At 41.7% G+C, this 20,711-nt stretch overlaps 1 protein-coding gene across 1 annotated transcript in view; it reads left to right on the top strand.

Annotated features, from left to right (window-relative positions):
- The first annotated feature begins 385 nt into the window (after positions 1-385).
- Positions 386-20,711, top strand: part of CTNNAL1 (catenin alpha like 1) — a 58,714-nt gene continuing 38,388 nt past the window's right edge. The window contains exon 1 of the mRNA XM_033004309.2: positions 386-575. Coding sequence (XP_032860200.2) covers positions 450-575 — 126 coding nt within the window. The 5' untranslated portion in view covers positions 386-449. The remainder of the gene's footprint in view (positions 576-20,711) is intronic.

Here is a 20,711-nt window from a genome sequence, read left to right as displayed (position 1 = left end):
GTACTCCCGTTTCCTCGGGGGCCACCCGCACCCCCCCGCCACCGCCCGGCCCGGCTTCCCCGCCCGGGCAGGGACCCCCCGCCCGCCCCCCCCGCCTGCCTTGGGCGAGAGCAACGGAGAAACTCCCGTGGGGCGGGGGCGCGGTGGTGTCGGTGGGGACCGGTCCCGCTTTTCCCCCCCGCCACCGTCTGCGGGGGGTGGGAGCTTCACGTGCACAACGGAGCGGGGAAAACGGGCGCTGTCCCTTTAAATCCCGTCCCGGGGGGCGTGGAAGGGGCCGCGAGGGGGGCTGAGCGCGCGCGCGCGCGCGCGGCATCGCCCGGCGCCCCGGCGGCGGTGCTGCCCCGGTGGGCGGGGGAGGGGCGGGGGCGGGAGCGGGAGCGGAGCGGGCGGTGAGAGCGGCGGAGTTTGGCCGGGAGGGAGCCGGGGTGGCGGGCGGCTCCCCCGCCATGGCCACGTCCCCGTGCAGCAGCAGCGGGGTCTCCTCCTCGTCCTCGTCGGGGCTGGGCGCGGACGCCGGGCTGGAGATCCGCACGCGCTCCGTGGAGCAGACGCTGGTGCCGCTGGTGTCGCAGGTAGAAATGCCGCCGCGCGAGCCCGGCACCCCCTCGCCCCCCTCCCTCACGACCCCCAGGCCTCCCCCCCCCCCCCCCCCCACCCCACACGCCTTCCCACTCGGGACGGAGCTCGGCCGCCGCCGAAGTTCGCGCGCTCGTTTCGCGGCGCTCCGTAGCCCCCCGCTCCCTCCGGCCGCTCGGGCGGGGGCGGCTGCTCCCAGCCGCGATCCCTCCCCCCGCCTCCCGGCCGCGGGGGTCCCGGCGGGGGAGGCGGGAGGGGGGGGGGGGGATGCTGCTCGCCCGTCCCCTCCCCGAGGAAAGCTCCGAAGTTTCCCCGCAAGGTCGCGGTGCCGTTGCGTAACGCCCGCGGCGCGAAGGCGCTGCGGTGCCGGGGGGCCGCGGCCGCGGGGCGAGGGGAACGGCCGCCCCCGGCCGCCCCCGGCCGCCCCCGGCCGCCGCTCGCCCGATGGTTTTTCCGCATGGGAGCGTTCCCCCTTTCCTCGCAGCTTGGTGCTGGTCGGCTTCCAGGGGGTTGGCGGAGCTTTGTGTTTTCGCGGTCTGGCCTGAGCGTTGCGTTGATTGGAGCTCTCCTCGCACCCCAGGGCAGCACCCGAGTTCGGAGAGGTGAAAGGATAGGCTAGCTGTGTCTGGGTGACCTCTTAACGTGCCCCACACAGTGCTAAATGAGCTTAAAAAAAGCACAATCTGGCTTTCAAGTACTCTGCTAAGTAATTACATGCCAGTGACTTAGGTGTTGGTGGGTTTTTTGTTCTTTTTTTCTTTTTTTAGTTACAAAATTGGAATTTGACATACCAAATATATTTTTTTATTTCTTGAAAAATAACGTATGAAACCAGCACAGCGTTTGCTGTATAACGTTTTTGTACTTTGAGCGCTGATTCTTTTAAAGTTGAGCAAGTCAAAACCTATCTGTACAAAATCTTTAAACAACGTGTAACAGCTATACAAAAACAGCTAGACTTGGTGAGGTCAAGTTCTGTTTATACCAACATTGCCCATCTGGAAACGAACTGTTGTGAGCCTTGTTTTGCATTTGTACAGCTGGGCAGCAGGAAGGGTTTGTGATGGGTAATTGTGTTTCTGGATTTATGGTAATTTGTCTTTCTCTGTTTGAAGAAATCACAATCAGTTCGAAGTAGCCCCTCAGAGGCATTAAACCACTTGTTCCGAGGCAAAGTAAAATGAAAGTTCAGTGAATTTTCTACTCCTGAAACAACTGAGAGGTAAAATAAGGAGACTGCTTTTAGGAAGCTTAAGAACAAACAGAAACTTCCAATTGCAAAGGCTAAATTTAGTTGCATATGTTAAATTCTTACTTTTAACAGATTTCTGTGAAGATGTGCACATTCTTATTCCTCTGGAATACTCTTTTAAGAACAGTAGTCCTGTTCCTCTGTGGATTCGTTGCACGTGTAATATGTCATGAATGATTTTTTTCATTGACCACAAAACCTATGACTGTGTCTTTCAGAAGTGCTAAGCATCTTTCACTTCCCTTGTATACAGTGTAAGGTGTCTGAGCATTTGTGAACACTCGGAGCTTACTGTTTTTCTGGTAAAGCGCTCCAGACTTCAGATAAGCTTGTTCCCTTGAAGAGTGAGCGCTGAGCTCCCTTCAGATTCAGGCTGAAGTTGCTGATGGAATCAGCAGTAGCTCCCTATGCTTGCCTGACAAAATGCCCCGCTTACTGTACTGGTTTATCAGTTCTGTCTGTACTGTTTAATCTAGATTGTTCAGTAGAGGTCTCACTGGCTGGCTTTGTTTGGGTATTTATGCAGAAAGGGTGTTTACAAAGTACTTAATCTCAGAATTTGTTTTTACATTCTGCATAAGCAATGTATCAGCAGTAATGCTCCGGACTTTGTTTTTCTGCTAATACAAAATACACTTGCAAAGGGGTTGGTTCTTTCCGTGAAGTTAACTTCACAGTTTACCCTTTTGTTAGAAGCTGAGAAGCGCTATGTGATACTTGTATACTACTGAAAAAAAAAATAGTCAGAAGGTTGCTACTGCTTTTCACTACTTATTTTAAGCAAAGAGGAAACAAAAGGCACTCTGTCTGAGAAACTCACTTTCAATCTCTCTTGTGGAGCTAAATCTATTTTCTTTGAGAAAAAAAAAAAAAGGCTGCATTGATTCTTTTTAAAATTCATGTACTGTATAGTGCATTGTCCTAATTGATGTGTAACACTGTAAGTGTGTGTTTGACTGCTTGCTCTTGCTTAGCAAATGTGAGGGTTATTTTTGTTTGGTTTGTTTTAGTTGTACTTTGCAGCTTGATTTTTCTTATAGACTTTATAGTACCAGAGTATATTTGCTGCCAGCAGTGGTGTAAGATTCCTGTTTTCCTGACAGGAGAAATTACCCTTAGAGTCATTACTGGAAATGTTTATTAATAAATTTGTTTTTAAAACTTTCTATTTACAGAGTTAAACTAGGTCTTCATTTTCTTTAGATGTGTTTGGACCTTGATGTGGCCCTTTTCTAACAGTGCCACAAATGACAAAAGAAGACAGCAGATTTAAGACGCCATATTAAGCGTATTTGCTAACACTTCTTTTTCACTATCTACATATCTGTACTGTGAAGAGAATCATTCTACAGTATTGTGAAGCCATGTGACATACAGTTCAGAAAATATTGATTTTAGAGTCAAACCTCACAATTTTCTTTAGAATGCATGGGATTCTCTTCTGGATAGGTGTTTTCAGCTCAGTGTTCCACATATAAATAGCACAGCATTCTTTAAAATCTAGACATCTCCTTCACTGCTGCTACCCATTTCCAGTCTAATTATGTTGGGTTTTATTTTTTTATGGAAAGTTTTGGCAGCACAAGTCAGGAAGGGTGTTTAAAGAGGTCAGTGCTGACTCATTTAATAACAAGTCATTTAAACAGTTGAGGAAAGGCAAAGATGGGGAAAAAGCACTTCCCAGGATGTGGCTCCACCAGCGACTTCCTCAGCTGCCACTATGTACCTGTTTGCTAGTCCAGCAGTGGTTGGGTATCTTCGCAGCTGTAGGAGTCTGTATCTGTTCTAAGGAAGCACTCCGAGAAACTGCAGAATAGGTTTTTGTCAACCTTCACAGTCAGGTACTTGGGAAAAGTTCACTGAGAGGGAACTTAGAGCTCTGTCTGCGTATGTTCCAGAAAGAAGAAAGTCAGTTTCCATAGCTGAAGGGGACCTATTCTCTAACATTCTGAGTGTAGGCCTGTGCGATTACAGCTAGCTGCTCAACCTTCAGAAAGCCCATTTTCTCTTTGTCATTGGCACTTTGGAGAATGATTGTGTGCCCGTATGTTACTGAACATGTTTGTCCAACTTTCTTGTTACAGGAGATCTTGTCAGAGGTTTTGGAATTGGCTTGACCTATATAGTCAATATAAAAGCTTGAATAACTACAAAAAACCCATGATACCGATGTTTCTCAATTTTGTTATTGTCAGTCTTAGATTCTGCATAAGTTAACAGTGGTACATGCTTTGAGGTGGATAAAACAAACCTGCTCTTTACTATGGTATTGTTTCCTCGCTTTCTCTGAAGCTAGCTAAGATAATTGCCATTTCAGTAAACGTTACATAGTTATATAACATTACATAATGTTTTGCCAGTATTCTGTTTTTCCAGAAGTTTCTGGAGTTACATATTAGAGCCCAAAGAAGAACCAACAGCTGATGTTTTCCTGTTTATGTGAAAAGCTCACTGGTGCAGTTTTCAGACTGAAGGCATGACTTTAGAATAGCTATAATGAATCAAGCTAGAGGTTAGTATATAATCAGTGACTTTTTTTTGGGCGGGGGGGGTGGGAGGGGGGTGGTGGTGTCAATTACCAGTGGCATCCCTTAGGGACTGATACAGGGGCCAGTGTTGTTTGACAAGCCCAATATGAGTGAACAGTGTGCTGCTGCAGCAAAGAAAGCTGGCAAAGGTGCTGGGCTGCATCAATGTGGGCATCACCAGCAGAGATAAAGTCATTATCCCACTCTACTCAGTGCCTATTGGACCACACCTGTAATACTGTGTTCAGTTTTGGTCCTCGCTATACAAAAAATATGTGGACAGGCTGGAGAGTGTCCAGAGAAGGGCCCCAAAGATGATCAAGGGACTGGGAAGCCTGCCAGGTGAGGAAAGGCTGAGAAAATTGGGTTTGTTCAGCCTTGAGAAGAGAAGGTTTAGGGGGAAACCTTATCACCATGATCCAGTATTTAAAGGGTGGCTACAGTGGAGTGTCCCTTTTTACAAGGAGGCACATGGAAGAGATGAGGGGTAATGGGTTCAGGTTCCAACTGGACTCAAGAGAAAAATTTTTCACAATGAAAACAATCAGACATTGGAATAATCTCCCCAGGGAATTGGTGGATTCCCCACCATTGGACACTTAAGATTCAGCTGGACAGGGTGCTGGGCCATCTTGTGTAGACCACGCTTTTGCCAGAAATGTTGGACCAGATGAACCTTGACGTCCCTTCCAACCTGGTTTTCTACAATTCTATCATAGAATTGTATGATCATAGAATCATAAAATGGTTTGGGTTGGAAGGGGCCTTTAAAGATCACCTAGTCCCAACCCCCCTGCCACAGGCCAGGACACCTTCCATTAGATCAAGTTGCTCAAAGCCCCGTCCAACCTGGCCTTGAACACTTCCAGGGAAGGGGCATCTACAGCTTCTCTGTGCAACCTGTTCCAGGGTCTCACCACCCTCACAATAAAGAATTTCTTCCTTGTATCTAATGTGAATCTACCTTATTTCAGTTTAAAACTGTTACGCCTCACCCTATCACTACACTATTCAATAGAGTCCCTCCCCATCTTTCCTGTAGGCCCCCATTAAGTACTGGAAGATCGCTGGAAGGTCTCCCCTGGGCCTTCTCTAGGCTGAACAACACCAACTCTCTCAGCCTGTCCTCATAGAAGATATGCTCCAGCCCTCCGATCATCTTTGTGGCCTCCTCTGGACCTGCTCAAGCAGGTCCATGTCCTTATTACATTGAGGGCCCCAGAGCTGGACACAGGACTCCAGGTGGGGTCTCATGAGCGCAGAGTGGAGGGGGAGAATCCCCTCCCTCAACATGCTGGCCACACTGCTCTTGGTGCAGCCCAGGATGCAGTTGTCTTTCTGGGCTGCGAGTGCACATTGCTGGCTTGTAGTCAGTTTTCCATCCACTAATACCCTGATGTCCTTCTCCACAGGGCTGCTCTCAATCCACTCGTTGCCTAGCCTGTATCTCTACTTGGGATTGCCCTGACCCATGTGCAGGACCTTCTGCTTGGCCTTGTTGAACTTCATGAGGTTTGCTCAGGCCCACCTCTCACACCTGTTGAGGTCCCTCTGGATGCCATCCCTGCCCTCCAGTGTGTCAACCGCACCACACAGCTTGGTGTCGTTGGCAAACTTGCTGAGGGTGCACTCGGTCCCACTGTCCATGTCGCCAACAAAGATGTTAAACAGCACCAGTCTCAATAGTGACTCCTGAGGAATGCCACTTGGGCATCGAGCCATTGACTGCAACTCTTTGAGAGCAGCCATCTAGCCAGTTCCTTATCCACTGAGTGGTCCATCCATCAAATCCATGTCTCTGCAATCTAGGGACAAAGATATTGTGCGGGACAGTGTCAGATGCTTTGCAGAAGTCCAGGTAGATGGCATCAGTTGTTCTTCCCATATCCACCAACGTTGTAATCCCGTTGTAGAAGGCCACCAAATTTGTCAGGCACAGTTTGCTCTCAGTGAAGCCATGTTGGCCGTCACCAATCACCTCCTTAATTTCCATGTGCCCTAACACAGTTTCCAGGAGAATCTGCTCCTTGATCTTGCTAGGCACAGAGGTGAGACTGACTGGCCTATAGTTCCCTGGGTCTTCTTGTTACCTTTTTAAAAATAGGGGTTTATTTTGCCTTTTTCGGTCAGTGAGAACTTCACCAGACTGCCATGACTTCTCAAATTCCTCTTTATTAATGATCTGAATGTTGGGATGATAGACCAGCACATTCAACAGGCCTGTAAACTTTCCTACAGTGCGTTGGGGAGTGCCTGATACACTGGAGGACAGGGCTGCTAGACAAATGGACAAGCTGGAAAGATGATGTGACAGGAAGTTTGTGAAGTTCAGCAAAGGCAAGAATACCAAATCCTGCATCTGGGCTAGGGTGACACCACGCAAACAGTACAGGCAGGAATCGGCTGCCTGGAGAAAATCTTTGCAAAGAAAGACAGTGGGGGTCCTGGTGGACAAAAAGTTGAACAGGAGTCAGCAGTGACGGCCAGCTGCACGCTGGATTTTTAGTAGGGGAGTGACCAGCAGGTTGCAGAAATGATTCTTCCCTTCTGTTTGGCACTTGTGAGACAGCACCTGGAGTACCACATCCAGTTCTGGGCTCACAGGTACCAGGGAAAACATTGACATAATGGAGCATGTGACATAAGGAAGTGGGTTTGTTCCACCTCAGGAAGAGAGGCATAATGATCATCTAGGACCTAGCTTTCAGGAACCTAGGATGATACTTTTCCATCTGTATCACTTTAATCTGCACTGTTTTTTCATCTGGCTAATGGCAGAAGTTACTGCGGTCTATGACTACCCACCTAATGGTCAGGTATGGAGAAGACAGAGACAGACTGATCTCAGACGTGTATGATGATAGGATAAGAAGCAGTGGACAGAAGTTGGAACATGGAAAGTCTGATGAGATATAAGTAAAGGCATTTTCTAATGTAAGGGTGGTCAGACACTGGATGAGGTGTGCAGAGCACCTACAGAGCTTGCAACTCTGGAGATGTGCAGAACTAATTGGATGAGGCCCTGAGCAACACATTCTAACTGTGCTTTGTTTGAGTAGGGAGCTGGACCAGATAACCCTGGAAGTCCCTTCCATCATAAACAGGTCTGATTTTTTTCATGGAGGTATGTATTGTAATGAAAAGATCTTTCTGCTGAGGAGTAATGGTCAGCTAGGACCTAGCTTTCATGTAGGAAGCTAGGATGGTACTTTGCTGTCAGTATCACTTTAATCTGCAGTGATTTTTTTTTGTCTGATGTTTTCTTCTCTGGTCAGTGTTGCAAGGTGTTTCTGCAATTCTATAGTCAGATCTTACCTTTACTGTCCTGAATAACTTAGGATCACCAGCAAATTCTCATCATTTTATTACCTGCTTATCTCTCCTCCCTCTTTATATCGAATAATCCATGTACCAGCACAGGTTTCTATGAAACTCCATTGGTCATCTCCCTCTATTAAAGTAAGCAATCATTTACTTGCTGCCTTCCTTCATCTTCCTTCTCATCATTCTGTCTCTTAATGAGTTAAATATTCATACAAAGGGCCTTCTTTCATTTTTTTCAGACACCTGCTTGGTGTCCTTTTAAACTGTTGCTGTGGTCTTTGTTTCCTAGTTTTCTTTCAGCAGCATGCCTCTTTATCCCTGTAATTGGTGATCTCTACAGAGAAATCTGGTTATTTTGAGAGGCAGAAATTCCTTTAACAAACACCGTGTTGCATCTTTGCCAGTATGTCATACTAATTTCGGTGTCCACTACTTAAGTTTTTCCTAATTTTTTATATGGATTTACCATCTGCAAGTGTCAGGCAACCTCCATACCTCAACTGTCATTCTAGTTTTAAGCAGGAGATTGCATGAGAAAGTTGATACAATCTGTTGCATTTTTGAGCCCCTTGAAATCTTAGTGAATAACATCTAATATTGGCAAGTTGTTCCAGTTCATTTTATCTACTATTGTCGTAGCCTCTTCTGCAGTGGCTTTGACTCCATACAGATTCTCCATGTACATCACATAGATGCATTCTAGAGTAGGGATTGCTTTACTTTCTTTTGTAGTTGAGTACAAGTATGAATGGCTGCTCTGCTCTGTTCTTATTTTCTGTCAAAGGGATGGGGCAAAACTGTGTTAAGGAAGTAATGGAGTGTATCAGGGTTATAACTCCTGAAGAAATGGACTGTAATAGCTGGTAAGCTACTGTATGTTTAGCGGAACTGATGTTATTCTCCATGGAACTGAACAAACGTGTTGTATTAAAGAGAGAGATTTAAGAGAAGTGTAAAACTGTAGATGTGGAGTTCAGTACGCTGCTGTTCCGTGACTGGTCTTTAAATTTTGTTTGTAGGCTGTCTGCATCTTTGGGGAAACTGTTTCGTGATCTTGTTGGCTTGAAAGTCCTCAGGTGACTGGAAACTAATAGATTACTCGTGTTGTACCCAGTAGCAGTGGAACTCCAAACAGCAACTTGCATTCAGTTCTTCAATATACTTGCAGATGTGGACCTCAGTATGTCTTCTTGCTGAAGGATGTTTCCTCCGAATGTAGCGAAGGAGCTCCATAAGGCTTGTTTTTGGGAGGATGTACACATGTGTGGTGCCAAAACCTATGTAAGAGGTTTATAGAAGACAAGTGACATACATACGCGGTACCTTTCAATGAGTGTTCATTTCTTCTAAACTTAATAACTACAAAGCTAGTAACCTTGGGAATTATTCAGTCATGGATTTGTCTTAATGATTTTTTTTTGCTAACAGCTTTAAAACAGAGAGTCCTATATTAAAAGCACTGTTAGACTTTATATCACTAGCTTTTTATTATTGGAAGTCTACAAAAACTGGGTGGGGGTGGAGAGGCAAACTCACCATGTTTTCCCTGTTTTTGCTCCATATTGTGCGTCAGTCTTGTGTATAAGCTGATGTTTGAATGTCTGTAGTCAGAGTGCTGTATTGCAGTACAAGCACATTACGTACTTACTTTTGAACTTGTTACGAGTCAAATGCATTCTGTCTTTCTCATTTAGAGATTGAATAGAGGTGGCTCACATACTTGATGGACAATATTCATAAAATTAAGGAATATATGTAGTCTCATTCCCTTCCTGAACTTCAGCATTCATTTCAAGATCTCATCTATTTCAATTTATTTGCATTTTCCATGCAGCAGATGCACTGAGAGATTTGTTCCAGCAAGTCCCGTGGGTGCCTTGTTTCACTAGGCATTTTTTGGTACTTCTAGGTCTTTCCCTTTCCCACCTCTGAGGGGCTAAAAGTTTCTCACCTTGTTGGCTGTTCTTGCTCCAGTATGGTTCCAGGGCTTGCACTTTGCCCCTTATGGCTCTTTTTGGAGGATGGGAAAATTCCTTTTTAGAAAAAGTAGGGTAATCTATATTTGTATTAAACTCTGCTTTCTTTAGTGCCTCTGAGGAAAAAAAATCTGAGTGCACTCCTCTTAAAATGCTTCTTGGGTACTAGTGTTTATCCTTCAGTACTTTAAAAATTCTGGTAGCTTTCAAGCTGTGAGAAACTGTTTCTCCCCTTTTCCAAGACTTTCTTTTTTGTGAAATAATTTGGTACTCACTTTAGACTTGAGACTTGGCACTACTGTTGAGTAATAAAATTATGAATTACAGTGTAGAGGCTTGCTTTGTACCTCCTGCTAAAGTCTTTTTAGTTTACATCCTGTACCACAGAGAAACTGTGCCATGGATGCAGAGTCATACGCGTTAACTGCTGTGGAGTCTGGAAGCATATGGTATGCTGCGTGTGTACAGAGTTGCACTTCATTAGTTTCAATTAGTCACTAACTCATGGACTCTCATCCTCCCTTTGGTTCCATAGTTATTGTGGGTTAAGTTGTGAGCTTGTGGTTTGTATTACGAATCTCCTACTTGATACAAATTCTTTTTCTGGAAAATGAAGCTTGCAGCAACTCAGCTGTTACTCAGCCTGCTTGGTATTCTGTGCCTCTAAGGAGCCTGATTCTTTCTCTTTGATTTCTGCAGAAAAGTTAATCTTATGAGTTTGTCATCTGGCTGTAGATAATGTGATTACTTCAGTCACAGTATCAGTTGTATTCCTGGACTGATGTGGTTGCAGGTTTTCCTTTACTGAGGCTAGTTTTTAGCTGACAGCTGTTCAGTCACTGAAGCTAGGTTGTTAGGAAACAGTGAAAGGCAAATAGGTAGTAATTTACTGTTGTGGTTTTTAAGGTATGCTGGGGAGCACAGGAGTGCCACAGAATATCCTAAATAGGTAAATGAAATTATTTTGTTACATTAATAATTAATGATGTTAATATCACTAATGATATTCTGCTTTACAAGAAAATTTACACTTGAATATTTTATCACATGAGCAGCAGCACTACCATGAAACAGCTGTGGTATCAGGAGTTTTTTTCTGTGAACACTTGGATGGTGAAATTGGCTTTGGGTTAAGCTTGGCTACTGCTTTACAATGTTCAGTACCTTAGTCTGATGTGATAAATGAGTCAGACTAACATTTTAAGTAGCTGAAGTAAGATGCTTCTTACTGACATAGCTGAAAATCAATTTCTCTTTTTCAATTGAATCTTATCTTTCAAATTTATGAGATCTGATTAATGACTTTTCTGTAGATTAAAACAAATTTTTGTAGTTCTCCAGCAGAATGAGTACTAAATCAAAACTGCCTCACAGCGATCCTGCACAAAAAGAACTGGAGCAGCTTTCTTGCTATTCAGCATTGTTAACAGATGGTTTTAGATAGATTAGGTAGGGAAATCCCCAAAGGATGAATTATGAATTAGTGATTGGAAACAACTGATTACAGTTTAGTAAAACTGCTGTATGGTACTATGAGCCTATGGCTTTCTGCATGGATTTATTTTTTGTTTATTAATCATTGACAAAGCATAACCCTTGCTAGATAGAGTCTTAATTATAGATTTTATTCATTGAGTTGTATTGCATTCTATCGCTAGCCTTATTAAAAGCGAGTGGGGAAATGAGTAGTGATACAAACTCTAGTGCCAAATTGTAACTGTTAATATACTGTAGATACTGAATGGGATGATTTCTTAGTTTTATCCATAGAAGGAATTCTCAAATGTTAAGATAACCTCTAAACACAAGTTACAGAAAACAGGTATGAGCAAATCCTAAGGTTCTTTCAGATGTATATGGAAAAATAAAAAATCATGCACTTGCTTTTTTCTTAGAGAAACACTTTTGTATTTACTTTGTCCGTTAAGTAGAATGAATATAACCACACAAATCATGTATTTTTAAATAACAGTAAAGTAAAATTGTGTTGTAGTAACATAATGTTGTAAACATGGGTTTTGGGGTGGTGTTTTTTGGGTTTTGTTTGTTATTTATTTATTTTTATTTTTTAAATGTATTTATTCACAGATGTCAAAATTGTTTAGAAAGGTAATGTTGTCCAAAGTTTCAAGTGCTTAAAATGTAGGAGTTAGACCAGTGTATGGAATGTTCCCTTTTAATTATCAAAGATACTGTACTGTATCCTAATGTTGCATTTAAATATTCTTAATTTTTTCAACTGAATGAGTTTTTGTTGCCCTTGAGCTCTTCAAGGAAGCAAGCAGAAGAATATACAGGCTCTTTAACATAAATAAGGTAATGGTTCCTGGATGATACGAAGTTTTTGTTTTGTTTTACACTTATGTAGGTGGTTAGTAGTTGGATTTGCATAGCCCTTTCCAGTGCATGCTGCACTTCGCTAATAATCCCTAGGGCAAGTATGTGCTTTTCAAGGTGAAATACTAGGTGTTGCTCTGAATTGAAGTGGTATGTCAAAATGCTGGTAAGGAAGCCTTCTCTGAAAAAGGCTGGAGGAACCCTCCTGTCTGCAGCACACAGTGCAAGATGCACTGAATGGCTGATATTCGTGCCAGTGAAGCTGCCTGTTCATGGGACCAGCATGCAACTTTTTCTGCATCTTCAGGAGCCCATCCTGATTTGAAAAGAAAGAATTCTTAATTGCAGGTGGTGTCAGTGTGTTGTCCCTGTTACATCCTTTATGTCTGAATTTTTGGTTCCACAACAGTGGCTTTTTTTTTGAATAAGCAGCTCAGAGCTGGCTTGGGCATTGTTTGCACAAGCAGTAGGTTAGGTACATCAACAAAGGCAAGTTATGGAAGAAAGCCACAATAATCATTTGCCATTTGGTCTTTTGTTTTGAGGTTACCTGATCACGTTAGTAAACTGAGATATTTCTGAGACTTGCCTCTCTCTGGTGTTGAAAACATGTCTGCATCTGTTTTGACCACATCTGAAAGTATACTTTTAAACACTGAACTTACCTCTGAGTTGGTTATGTTTACTTATGCTTGCTCATGCCCAGGATTTCTAGGTGCAGAATGAAAAATGGTAATAGCTTTGTTTATGAAATCTACCCATTTGGATAAGAAGTTACTGAAATGGAGGGCAACAGGAGGGAAGGAAAATGTACTAGCTTGTAGACCCCTAAAACCAATTTTTGGGTCTATTAGCTTATGTTTACTTTTTCTACTGAGGTAGTTGTGCATTTCAGCAAACTTAAAGACAGCAGTTGAGTTAGAGAGCCAATTCACAATGAAACATGCAGTAAAAGTAAAAGCTTTTTTTTTTTTTTTGAATGCATTTTATGATAGGTAAATGTGTATTTTCTGATGTTCAGTATACTTGCTGATGCATGCATCATACCATCAGAAGAGGTTAAACTGGACTTTCAATTTGAAAAATGATTTTTGCCAACTTATATCAAATTGCTCAAAGGTGCAAGTTTCAGTCTGTAAACTTCCATACATCTTTTCAAAAAGAAAAGGAAGCTCGAACCGAAATTGTCTGAAAGTAAAGATCTTTATCATCATCACTAACTTCCATAGAAATTCTGAAGACATCTTTTTTGGTGGGAAGATAGGGCAGTCCTCTGACTCGTAAGGCATGTGACAATACAAGTAAACAAGGTAGCTCTGATCAGTGGTCAGGTCTCAGTGAGCATTCTCCAGTGATTCTTCTCTTCCCTGTGTGGAAAAAAAGGAGGATGACGGGAGTGCAGGTCAGTTTTTGTCTACTTTTCTGCTTCATATCTGCAGATCACTGGGGATCCCTGATTGTAAGGAGTCTGTGAAAAGTGAACATTAAAATGTAAGCATATTTCTCCTCTACAACAGTGTTACTTAAGTAACACAGTTGAAGTAATTCAGACCTCCAAATGATATCTATGAATTCACAGCTTGCAAGAGCTAGTCAGCTGTGTTCATATCTTTTAATATTTTTGTTTGTTTGTTTCTCTGGAGTTCCTTTTCACAAGAACTTGCAAGAAAAAGTTGGAAATAATTCAATCCCACTGAAAAAAATATTTCAGAAGTTTCCAGAGTTTTCATTACTTTGAAAAAACCCACAAATCCCCAAACCCAAAATAACCCACACTGAAGGAAATAAATTGGTGTCATCAAAGTCCTATTTCTCAATTGAACAAGTCATCTGTATCACATTTTTGATAATCATTTTCTTGTTGGTGTTTAGTTTGGATCTTGACATTTAAAGGGCCCTTGGTTTTCTAGGAATGCATTCAGCACAAAGAAAGGGTATTCACTACTGTAGTACAGTCTTGCAGTGAGTTGAATCCTTTCTTTTGATCTCTTAACAATTCCAGGAATGTGTAACAAGTACACAGCCATGGTACTAATAATCTGAGATGTATATTTGGATTTGAAGTTGTGTATTCTTGTCTTCCCTGGCAAACTTTACAAAGAGTATGTTTTGAAGCCTAGATCTGAAGGAGGTGAAGAGGACTGTTCTCACCCCTTCCAAATAATATTTTCTACCTGTTGAAGCTATTTTGCTTGTGAGTAGCACACAATTAAATGCTGTACTGTCTTAAAATTAAATGTACGATTTACAGTTAACCAAAAATCTGGTTACAACTACAGTATAGCTAGTGTCTCATTTGCTTGTTTCATTCTCATGCTCTTTTCTAGGCAACCATGCTTGAGTACTATTGGAAATAAGATACTTGGTTAGGTATAGCAGTGATCTGGTTTGGTGGGGCTGTTCTTGTGTTGCTTGTCAGCTTTTACTTGTCACTGCAGGTCTTGGATTGTTCCTTCTTCCTTTTCAGAGGTGGCATATCAGCTTGTTAGACACTACATGTGAAAGATTGCCCAAGGCTCCTCTAAGCATGTTAGCAATTGCCCACAGATAAGTGAACCAGCTTACAGGTTGTTAAAGTAGTTTATTTCATTTTCTTCCCTGAAGGCTTTTGTGAAAGATGTGTACAAAACCGATGAGAAGATGCTTTCAGAAATCCTTCAGCTAAAGATACAACTACAACACTGTTACCAGAAGTGTAACAGAACTCATCAGTCTTAGACATGTAGCATATTTGTACTGCCCTTCTAGACACCAGTGCATAGGCAATATGAGTAAAATATATAAATAGGGGGTAGCAGGATCATAACACATCTTGGAAGCTGTTCTTTTACATAAATGGTGACTCAGGGTCCTGAGTGATGCATTGAGATCTGCATGACTTCTGCAAGAAGGGGTTGGTTGTCTCTTTTGAATAGCAATGTGTAGAAGAAACTTCTGGTTCAGATGTGCATGAAGCAGAGACAGTTTTCTCAATATTTTGGGTACTTACAGTTAACCAGCACATTAATAGTTAATGCAATTGCATTTCATTTGGTTAATCTCTTTTGGCCTTTGAAAACTTTTAAAGTTGAGTTTCTACAAATCTTATTTGTGGGATTTTTCTTCAAAATGGAAACGGAATAGGAAGATAAGGCTTTCCATTTCTAAAAATCTGCACATTAGCCAGACTTCTAAAAAACTGCTTGAAATTGTAGAAAATGCTTAGTAAGACAGGTATCTAATCTTAATAGACTTGTGATTTCTAGGGCAGGTAAGCAGGTAGTCCTTGTTCACTTTTCAAGATCCCTGAGGCTTGTCTTTTGTCATGAGAAGCCTCTGTGACAGTTCTGCTTGTAGCCCTTACGGGGTGGATGTCAAATGCCAGCTGCTGCTTCTGTGCTCTCTCACACATGTGGTTGTATTCTATAGCAGATGTGGATGCTGGAACAATGTGTGCTGCTGTCTGGCTAAATGAGTCTGAAGACCTGTTTGTCCTTAAGTAGTACATAAGACCTAATGAGAGACACTATCTAAAATGTAATAGTGGAAGTTCCTCCCCACCCTAAAATTCAAGATGAACTAATAAAAGTATGAACAGTATGGGAACGGCCTTTTTGACCAAGTTTTCTACATATCCTATTAAATGCAACTAAATTTACTTTACAACACACTTCTACTGTAGGGCTTTGTGGCTTCTTCCCTACTATATAGTACTTTTACATTTTCTTAGCAAAGGCTTTTCATTTTTTCAGAAAGGTATTACATTTTTTCAGAAAGGAATTCTCTACCATTGTGAAATTAGTGGAAGGCAGAAAGCAGAAGATATACTAAATGGAAGAGGAGCTGTTACTCTAAGGATACTAATCCTCATTGCATAGAGAAAACATCATGAATATTTTTTCTAGCAGGAAAACCAGTTAGTATGAGGCAGTAACAAATACTACTTTTGAGAGTCTAAATCTTCCTATGTACAATGTGGGTGGGCACTTAGCCAGGGCGGGAAGTGCATAGAGTATCTTCCAACATCTCAGTTTAACTCTTGTGTTTGTAGCAGTGTCTGTGAAATAGCTATGTTTCCCCTAGTTTTATTTATAGTTGTCTATAAATAATTCTGAAACCCAATCTCTTAAGTGTCACTTCATTCTGTCATGCCAGACTTAATTACACTGATAATAAATAGACATTAGAATATTTTTAGCTAAGCATGCTGTCATGATGCTTCCTGTGCATGAAGCATATAACAACGTAAATGTCAGTATCTGAAGCCCCTCAAAAAACTCTGAAAACAGCTGCTCCAAAACTGCCACAAGTGAGCTTATTTCCTTAAATATGAAGTACATGTTGATACATTATGACTGTATGTGTTAGTTACAGTAAAGTACTTGGGAAAAGGCCATTTTTCTGGGGTGGCTTGTAACAAGTGACAAAAGATTGTAACTGATAGTTTCTTGAGACTGCACACAAACTGGTTGTCTCAAATCTCAGATAAGCATTGCATGGAAGCAGTATAAGAGCTTACATTAAACAGAGCATGAGTACCATCAAAAGGACTGTTTCCTTTCTAGGACCTGATCAGTAAATCCTTAAGTAAACATCATGTAACATACTACTCTTGTTCAAAGAGACTTGCGGGTCTTTCAGCTGTTAACTCCTGCCCAAGCACCACAAATGTTAGTGACTGGGTGATACATGATCAGAATACAGCAGATTAAATATGTGGGAGGTGTTAATCTTAAAGGAGAGTTTAGATGATGCTCTTGGAGTCACGGGGGTTTCCTCCTTTGAAAAAAAAAAAAAAAAACAAAAAAACAAAACAACCAAAACAACCAAAAACTGAAAGAAACAAAACAGTAATGGTTCTGGTCAGGTTCTAACTGGATGGGCTGCAGGGAAAAAGCAGTTCTTTGTAATCTGAAATATCCTTAAATGCTGCAAGTTTTCACTAATGCAGTTTTTGATAGGCTCTTAGGGTATCTTTGGAGGAAGGTGGTTGTTTGTTGGGGAGAAAGTCCCTTAAGTTTCTCGTGGGTCTTTGATTTTCTCCATTTAACTTGTCCAACTTTATATCTTTGTTTTAAATGTTGTTTAAAAGTGAGAAGCAAAGACTTTGCTTATTCTTTATTTTAGAAGCCTAGCTTATTTGCCTGTTAATGCTCATTGCTTTATTTGTATCCTGAAGCAAATGGTGGTGTATGTCTCTCCCTAGCACCCATTCAGTTATACTGCTTAGAAATTATTTTTATTTGTTTTTACTGTGGTCTGAACTGGTTAAATAATCTTTGTGCTGCTTATTAGCATCACAGTTTCCTTCAGTTTGTCACTTAACATAATAGTGAAGTCCTCTCCTTGCTCAGGTAAGATCTTGTTAGTTTTTTAACCCTGATTGTTAATTATATCTGATTAAGTCTTGAAAAGAATCCGAAACTGCAGTTGCTATTACCTCTGCTTTTTCATAACTTTATTTGAAATGGAGGATACTCTTAACACTTAATGAAGGAAAGAGAAAGATATTTCTCAGAATTATACATTCTCCTTGTTTGCACAGTGATGTTTTCTACAGGTGGCAGGTTATGAGAAGCCCACCTGTACCTGAAGAAGTTCCCTCATGCCTCTGATATTATTACATTTGGTATATGCCTAACTCATGTTTCTAGAACCAAAGACAGCCCTTTGTCCTTTAACTGATATATATTTCATATCTTCCTCTATCTCTTTCTTTTATCATGACTTACCTACTCTTATTTCAGGGCTGTTTGTTACTTACTTTTTTATAACAAACATCCTATGCAAATTTTACTATATTGGTACAGGCTGCATTTGCTACATAACATTGATTGCACTTGAAATAGGTGTTATATGAAGCTGTTGGTCCTGATGTTTCTAACTTCTTGACCAACTTCTGGTTTAGTCCTTTCACAGTGTTTGTTTTTAACTGGAAATACATATAGTTTTTTATTTCCCTGGGGAAAAAAAAAAAAAAAAAAAGATGGACCTCAACAAACTTCCCTCCATTCTAATGTTAAGAAAGTTACTGTAGTGGTCCTAAGTTAGTTAGTCTGAGAATAAATTATTACCCAGCTAAGAGTTCATGGTTCTGGGAGGTATTTGCACAGCCTCAGCTTCTGTGTATAACCATAGCCTTCCAAAGTGAGTTTAATCTGCATATGCAAGCTATTCCAGTGTCTGTCTAGAGTAGATCATAGAATCACAGAAAGGTTTGGATTGTAAGGGACCTTTAAAGAGCATCTGGTCCAACCCTTCCACCATGGGCAGGGACATCCTTCACTAGAGAGGTTGCTCCAAGCCCCGTCCAACCTGGCATTGAACACTTCCAGGGAGGGGGCAGCCACAGCTTCTCAGAGCAACCTGTTCCAGGGTCTCACCACCCTCACATAAAAGAATTTACGTCCAATCTAAATCTACCTTCTTTTGGTTTAAAACCGTTGTCCCTTGTATTGTCACTGCAGGCCTTGGTAAAAAGTCTTTTTTCCATCTTTTTTATAAGCCCTTTGTATATACTGAAAAGCAGAAATTGGAGCCTTCTTTTTTCCATGCTGACAAACCCTGACTCTCTCAGCCTTTCTTCACAGGAGAAGTGTTCCAGGCCTCTGACTATTTTTGTGGCCTTCCTCAGGACCTGTTCCAACAGGTCCGTGTCTTTCTTGCACTGGGGACTCCAGAGTGGGACGCAGTACTCCAGGTGGGATCTCACAAGAGTGAAGTAGAGGGGCAGAATCAGCTCTGTTGACCTGCTGGCTATACTTCTTTGTATGCAGCCTAGAACACAGTTGGCTTTCTGGGCTGTGAGCTCATGTTGCCAACTCATATACAGTTTTTCATGCACCGGTATCCCCAAGTCCTTTTCCACAGGGCTACTCTCAATCCATCCATCCCCCAGTCCACATTGATACTGGGGATTGTCTCAACCCAGGTGCAGGACCTTGCATTTGGCCTTGCTGAACGTCATGAGGTTAAGGTGACACTGGTGATAGACCTGCCCAAACAGCTTGTGATTCTTGCTTCACCTTATGTGGGGGATATAGGGAGTGTCTTTTTCTGCAAAACTGATGATCCCCTCTGAGGAGTGCTAAAGAAGTGATAGAATTGTAAATTCTACCCATGTCTCAAATGAAAGTGTCTCTGGAAATGGTTTGTAAGACTTTATTAAAGCAACTTAAACTGTTCTATCTTTATGATTTTTATCATTTGCCTACCTCTACAGTAACATGGGATTAAAATGTCCTTGATTTATAAGAGACAGTGGGAATCCTTTCACTCTGCAGTTCGCAGGATATGCATTTTTTTCGGGGTTATGCAGAACATGTTTAAACTTCTACTGGTATTAAATGCTGTGGGAGATAAACTTGCAGCCAGGACATGTATCCAGCTAGTATTCTATATGTTTTAGGGCAATGTTATTTTATATATACTTCTGAGAAGTCAGTAACTGTATGAATGTATTATCCCTTTGTTTGCATAGCATTGGGTTACTGTTTGCTTAAAAATCAGTTGAGGAAACAGTTGTGACCTTCTGTCAAATTGGTTTTCTTCAGTGTTTGGTCTAATGCTCTCTGTTGTCTTGCTGTCCATGGCTGGTCAAGAATTTGCCAACTGGGATTGTTAGATAAGCTGCTGTCAGGTATTTGATAGTTTGGTATATTGGAAGCATCTACAATGCAAATATTCAGGAGAGCTGCATAGTGCATCTGGTTTTAATATCTATTTGATATTAATGTGAATTTCCACTGAAGTGATGTTAATTGTGTGTTTTGGGGAATGTCATTCCTCCACCATAAGGTGATATTTTCACTGGATGGGCATCAGGCTCTGGAGCTGAAGTTTGGTGAATCGTGAGACTCTTACAGAGACAGATTTGTTGTATGAATTACAGGAAGTGGCCTTTCTTTAGAGCTTGTGGCTTAGGTACAAGTTGGAGAAGTAGGTCATATATTAAGAAGGCAGTGGGCAGACAATGCATTTCTGTAGTGATCTTTTGTAGCAGAACAAAATATTCTTCCATTCCTACAGCAGTTCTTTGATAAGGCAGCATGGATTATTGGGATAGTTTGTAGCTTTCTCTGGCTTTTTTTTTTTTTTTTTTTTTTTTTGGTGCAAAGTGTTCTATGAGGTATTGACATTTTCCATTGCAAAGAGTTTAATACTGCAAACTAGACTTAACCAGCCCCAAAACCAGTCCTAGTAAGGTGTTAAAAAACACCAGTATTTTTTTTCCCCAGAAATACAACTCAGTTCCTACACTGCTTCCTGCTTTGTCCTTGGATCCAATGTGAGTATTACAGGTACAGCTTCTATGCTCTTGTCCTACCATAGGCTTGACTGCTAAGAGAATGTATGAATGAATGGTGATTTATGGGGGTTTTTTGAGGAACAGGCAAAGGCATCAGTGGTTAAGCTGATACAGCTGAGGTGTTAAGACACTTAAGTAATTCATGTAATTCTGAGATTCTCTCACCAGATATCTTTGGGCTCCTGGGGATGTAGCTTACAATGCAGTTCTGTGGGCATTTTAAACCATGCTGCTGCTGAAAGGAGCACTTCTGCCTATCTTTCTGTTTCTAGTCTGTACCTTTTATTCATACATCTATACAGTGAACTGGACTGGGCAACTGATTATGAGGAAAGCTAAAATAACAAACATCACCTTCTCCACAACTCAGGTTTAACCCACATCAGGTGAATTCATTGTAAAGATGAGAGAGGGATGCAAGGACAGGC

Source organism: Tyto alba, unplaced genomic scaffold (assembly GCF_018691265.1).
Source record: "Tyto alba isolate M040663 unplaced genomic scaffold, T.alba_DEE_v4.0 Super-Scaffold_27, whole genome shotgun sequence".
Lineage (NCBI taxonomy): Eukaryota > Metazoa > Chordata > Aves > Strigiformes > Tytonidae > Tyto > Tyto alba.
This window is presented reverse-complemented; position numbering and strand designations above follow the sequence as displayed.